The 6,199-nt window shown below is 46.2% G+C and overlaps 1 protein-coding gene across 1 annotated transcript in view; it reads left to right on the top strand.

The window, feature by feature from the left end:
- The first annotated feature begins 1,075 nt into the window (after positions 1 to 1,075).
- Spic (Spi-C transcription factor) overlaps positions 1,076 to 6,199 on the top strand; it is a 10,261-nt gene continuing 5,137 nt past the window's right edge. Inside the window, exons 1-3 of the mRNA XM_055627791.1 lie at positions 1,076 to 1,154; positions 2,004 to 2,137; positions 3,167 to 3,265. Coding sequence (XP_055483766.1) covers positions 1,076 to 1,154; positions 2,004 to 2,137; positions 3,167 to 3,265 — 312 coding nt within the window. The remainder of the gene's footprint in view (positions 1,155 to 2,003; positions 2,138 to 3,166; positions 3,266 to 6,199) is intronic.

Below are 6,199 nucleotides of genomic sequence, written 5' to 3'. Positions count from 1 at the left end.
CTAATTGTGTTGGCCATTTGATGCTGGGCAAAGGGTAGCTTCACCCCCCTTAAGAGGGTTTGTATACTCAGAGACTCTGCTGGAGAAAACTAAATTTTCCTTTTTGAGTGGTTCTCAATTGGAGATAGACAGCACCTGGGTTAGGATGGGTGCTTGTGTCTACTTCCCTCTCAGCGTCCCCCTCTGGCGTAGACCTGGGTTGCCTCTGCACATGCTCCAGTTCTGTGAGTTCACGTGTATTGGTCATGCTGTATGCAGATCTGATTTCCTTGGTGTTCCCCATGCCACTGGCTCTTAGGAAAGGAAGATTGCCTTTCCTAAACTGGAATACAATGTTGCATCCAAACACAGGAAGCCTACTCACTACCCACACTAAAGAAGCTTTGTAGAAGCTTTCTGATGGGTTGATTGCCATAACCTTTCCTCTGAGACCAGGTCATTTGTAGCCCAGGCTGACCTACAACTCAGTTTGTAGCTAAGTATTTCATATACTGCTGATCCTCCTGCCCTCACCTCCCATGTGATTAGATTACAGGCTTGTGTCCTCCCCACCTCCCATGTGATTAGATTACAGGCTTGTGCCCTCCCCACCTCCCATGTGATTAGATTATAGGCTTGTGCCCCACCCCCAGTTTTATGCAGTGCTGGGGAATGAGCATGTTAGGCGCCCTACCAACTAAACTACTTCTCCAGCCTTAATCAGTATCTTTGTGGTTTACTTACAGAATTGTTTTATTTTAGTTTTCCGAGAAGGGTTATCACTATATGGATCCTCTGCCTCCGCCCCGAGCATGGAGATTATATGAGTGCACCACCACACTCTGCCAAAATGCTAGTGTTTAGAATGTTCTTGTTCTTCCATTCATTTAAAATACTAAAGCCTGAGACAAAAGACAAGCCTCCCTGGAGCCCTCCAACTTTGTTTCTTCTCCAGCCCTCCTTCCCCATCCCCAACCTCAGCACCGGTTTATTTTTCCTCTGGCCTTTCCTCTGTCCCTTGAATTTGCTGGATCTCCATCCTAGCCATTGTTCCTTCCCTCCCCTCCACTCCTGTTTTTCAAGACAGGCTCTAGCAATGTTGCCCAGACTGTCCTGCTATTATGAAGCTCAGACTGGCCTCAGAGATGAATGCAATCTTTTCCTCAGTTGCACAAGTATGAGCAGTACAGTTGCCATGCTTCAGCTTCATTTGCTGAGTTAGGATCTCAGCTTTGTTGCTTAAACTGACTTTAAACTTGAAGTCCTGCTCTCTCTCTCTCTCTCTTTTCTTTCTTTCTTTTTTTTTTTTCAAGACAGGGTTTCTCTGTGTAGCCTTGGCTGTCCTGGACTTACTTTGTAGACCAGGTTGACCTCAAACTCACAAAGTTCTGCCTGCCTCTGTCTCCCTGAGTGCTGGGATTACAGGTGTGGGCCACCACACCCAGCTGAAGTCCTTCTTTCTGTTACCCAAACATGGGATTACAAGTGTGCCACCAGGCCCAGAGGCTATGACTCCTTATTTGTATGTTTGTTTGTTTGTTTGTTTGTTTTGTTTGTTTAAGACAGGGTTAGTCTAAGTAGCCCTGTCTGCCCTGACATTCTGTAGACCAGGCTGGCCTTGAACTCACAAAGAGATATGCCTGTAATCCTAGGAGTGTGCTATCATGCCCAGAGCTATTCTATTTATTTCTATTTTAAAAATATATTATTTATCCTCATTAGAACTTTTAAAAAGATTTGGCTCTTAGACACCGGACAACGCCTACAGAGTAAAGAGCTCTGAAATACATTTTTATCAAATGAAAAAAAGTAAACAAATCGGGTGTCTCAAAAATGGGTGAAGACTTGGTGGGGTGTGGGATCCAATAAAAATAAATCAACATGAGTGATTAGGGTTCTATTTTTGTTACTTTAACGTCTGCTGTCAAGAAGAGGAGCTGTTACATCTGCATGACAAACCGTCGATAGGAGAACAAATGCCACGTCAAAGGTGAATGCACGCCCTTCTCAATCTCCCCACCCAGAACGTTTACTGAAAATCTGGTTTGGATTTGCCCGCTGGCCAATTGGGAAGGCTCTTAAAAAGGTGCCGGGCAGGTTGGATGAGAGGATGCCAGAGGAGAAGGATTCTGTCTGCGCCGGGCACTGTGTCGGACAGGTATGTGAGCTGGATGCTTGGGGAGGGCAGCACCAGGGAGATCGGCCTGCCTCTGCCCCCCAGAGTGCTGGGATCCCAGGCAGGCACCACTGCGCCCAGCTCCACATTATTTACTAGGTGTGAGTTTTGCCTGTGTGGATGTTGGTCTGCAGCCCAGAAATACCTGGACAGACCAGAAGGGAGGGCGCCAGGTTGTACAATGCCATACATGTGCTAGGAGTGCTCTGGAGAACCCGCCAGAGCGGATAGGGTGCAGGGCACCTAGGTCGTCCAGGCTTGTTGAAAAGAGCTTCTTACCTCATCTTTTTTGTTTTTGTTTTTTCAAGACAGGTTTTCTCTGAGTAGTCTCAGATGTCCTGGACTTTCTAGACAAGGCTGACCTCAAACTCAGAGATCCACCACCTCTGCTTCTCAGAGTGCTGGGATTACGGGCCTGTGCCACTGTGCTGGGTGCCAGATCCTTTACCTGATCTTTTTTTATTTATTACAATTTATTCACTTTGTACCCTGGCTGTAGCCCCCTCCCTCATCTCCTCAGTCCCACCCTCCCCCCACTCCCATATTCATCCCCTAGTCCATTGACAGAGGAGGACCTCCTCCCCTACTATCTAGCCTATCAGGTCTCATCAGGACTGGCATCATTGTCTTCCTCTGTGGCCTGGTAAGACCATCTCACCAGGGAGAGGTGATCAAAGAGCAGGCAACCAAGTTCATGCCAGTGACTGCTCCTGCTCCCCTTACTAGAGAAGCCATTTGGAGACTGAGCTGCCTATGGGCTACATCTGTGCTGGGGGTCTAGGTCCTCTCCATGCATGGTCCTTGGTTGATTCATCAGTCTCTGCAGAACCCCCTGGGCCCAGACTTTTTGGCTCTATTGGTTTACTTGATCTTAAGTCTGCTTTACCCCCTCTTGACTGAACTGTGGGAACTAAGTTTTAGGCTGGTCATACAAAGCTGTGATGTCAGGGCTTGGGCTCTAGGTCTCAGAGGAAGGTTACAATGAATGCCCAAGTTGCTGATGTGACTTAGCGTGAAGAGGAGGCTGATTTGAAGGCCCTAGAGCAGGCTGCTCAGTCTAGAGAAGAGAGTGTGGAGTCCAAAACTGAGAGAAAAGATACCTTAAAAAAGGTAAGAAAAATGGGCGATTAAGAGATATAGGTGTGTCAGTCAGAGGCTCTGGCTTAGTAAATCAGAAATTGAATGGGGTTGAGGGGAGCATGCAGGAGTGGGGTTGGGCCCCGAGTTTGATCCTAAAGCTTTGGCCCAGAGAATGCTAACTATTACACATCCCTTCAGAATAATAGCCCCTGGTGTCTTACTGGCCACACCAAGAAATAGAATTAAGTAGGCACTGTGTCTTTTAAAAAAAATCCCCTTTGTAGCACTTCCTTAAAAATAGCTATTTAATGCAACTCTGCCAGTGTGTTCTTGATAGCGTCTTTTAACAACTGCAGTACTACTATCGTATCTGTCTTCCTGGTAAGTGTTCAGCTTATGCTTTCCTAAAACCTTTGTATTAACAGTGCCATTTTCTCCTTCGGGTGGTTGTTTCTGGGGCTACTGTCTCATTGTCTGTTTAGCCACAAGAAATAGAAAGGCCTTCAGGAGACTAGTCAAGTTTTCTTCCTTCCCTCCTATTTTCTGCGTTAGGGTTGTAACAGATTCTAGAGCATGGGTCGAAGAGCAACTGGGAATGGAAGCCCAGGCTTGAGGCGAGCCAGCTGTAGGAGCTGCGGCTCTTTACAGCACATGCTTTAACCAACCTCTGACTAAGCTCTCACGTTTAGAGTTCACAGAAACCTTGTTCTGGAGGGTTAATATAGAGCTTCTACTAAAATATTTCAGGCATCATTAAATATTTAGTTCGAAAAATACTGCAACCGTCCACACTAACTCGTGAAGTCGTGGTTGCCTACAAGCCACAGGTGGCTTTTAAAACTATCTAATATTGATAATATTCAGCTGGTGGGTATGTTTAGTGCATGGCTAAGATAGCATGGTGGGGGGGGACAGAACGATTGGCATGACCTTAAGACCAGTCTGGGCTACAGAATGAGTGTGAGGCTAAGGCCAGGCTTCATAGTAACTGTCAGAAAAAACAGACCACCAAAAAAGAAAAAAAGTTGGTTAAAGAATATAGCCTAAGCTGGGTGCACTGGCTCACGCTTGTGATCCCAGCACTCAGGAGGCCGAGGCAGGCGGATCTCTGTTTGAGTTCGAGGCCAGCCTGGTCTACAAAGCAGAGTCCAGGACAGTCAAGGTTACACAGAGAGACCCTGTTTTGAAAAAGGAAAAAGTGTAGCCTAACTGAATGTTCTTTAAGTGACCTGGTGCACAGATGTATTGTGATATGATCTCACAGTGTTATTTGGTATTAATTGCTAAATCTTTAACACTAAAGAGTATCACCTATGTTCAGAGGATAACAACGTGAGTTAACAGCCTGTTAAATGATAGAGTAATCCTAGTTAAAGTTCCATACCTTTATTTTATGTAGCTTTGTTTGTTACACCATTCCGCAAATCAGAGTATGAAGCACTGAACACATTCATCTCTGCGACAACTGGTGTTCTAAAGAAAACAGAAATCACTGAAAGGGATTTAAGAAAAAAGCAGATAATGTGAATCTTTCTTTCCTTAACATGGGGGAGGTACACTAACTCAGAGACCCTACGGCCTCAGCCTTCCAAGGGCTGACACCGGCCTTCACACCTGTCTGTACTAACGATGTGTGCCGGTGTCTGAAGGTGAAAGGGTTATTTTTTTTTTTCCTTTGAAGCTCACTGTTATAAAAAGGGGAGGAGTACTGAGGTGAAATTTTAAATTTCAAAACTTTTAAGTTAAAAGCATTCTGTGGTGGGACGAGACAGGTCTCACAGTCCAGGCTGGCCACAAACTTGAGGTAGTAGAGTGCTGGCTGGCATAATAGGCTTGCACCACCACACCCAGCTTATAAAGTAAGTGACCAGAATTCTTAACTATGTTCTTGAGATTTCTGCATTCTCGGTTAAGCAGCAAAGGTGCTAACTTCAGCTGTTTTCCCATCTAAGATGTCAAAGGAGCTGAGCTGATGGCTCTGCCAGCAGAAGTGCTTGCACTTTGGATCTCCAGGACTCATGGAAAATACTGTTTTGCTAGTTAAGTTTTTTGGTTGCTTAGGCACAAGCCAGGGTCATCTGAGAAGAAGAGATTTACTTGGGAAAATGCTTCAGTTAGATTGGCCGATAGGCGAGCTTCTGGATCGTTTTCTTGATGACTGGTTCTTGAGGACCCCGCTGCCACCCCTCGGCAAGTGCTCCTGAGAAGCAGGCTAAGCCCGCCCATATATCTCCTTCCTGAGGTCTCTGCTTTAGTCCCTGCCTCGCCGTTCCTGCCCCAACATCCCCCAGTGATGGACAGTGACATAGAAATGTTAGCTGAAATAAGCCCTTAAACCCTTCTTTCTAAAGCTAGCTTTGGTCATGGTGTTTTTTTGTTTCTTCTTGTTTTGCTTATGCTTATGTTCCTTATGCTTATGTGGCAAGTGCTCTTCTCACTGAGTCATCTCCCCAGCTCAGAAAATACTTAAAAAAAAAAGGCTTATTTATTTATTATGTATACAATGTCTGTCTGCATGTACACCTGCATGCCAGAAGAGGGCACCAGATCTGAGACAGGTCGAGGCAGGGTTTCTATGTAATCTTGTCTGTCTTGGACTCAGTTTGTAGACCAGGCTGGCCTCGAACTCATAGAGACCCATCTGCTTCTGCCTCCCAGAGTGGCAGGATTACAGGCGTGTGCCTTGGTGCCCGGGTTGGTCATGGTGTTTTATCACAGCGCTAGAGACCAAACTCTAGGTCAGCTTGTCAGGGTGGCCTGGCCTTCGTGGTCTTCACAGTGCCACTTGGGAGGCAGAGTCAGGGCAAGCTGGTTAACTAGACCCAATCAGCAAGCTCTGGCGCAAGTGAGAGACCCTCTTTCCCTACGGAAGGAGGAGAGGGGAGAAGAAAATACTTGGCATCAACTTCTGCTCTTTACACACACACACACACACACACACACACACACACACACACACACACA

This window comes from Psammomys obesus, unplaced genomic scaffold (assembly GCF_907164565.1).
Source record: "Psammomys obesus unplaced genomic scaffold, mPsaObe1.curated_primary_1811, whole genome shotgun sequence".
Taxonomy (NCBI): Eukaryota; Metazoa; Chordata; class Mammalia; order Rodentia; family Muridae; genus Psammomys; species Psammomys obesus.
This window is presented reverse-complemented; position numbering and strand designations above follow the sequence as displayed.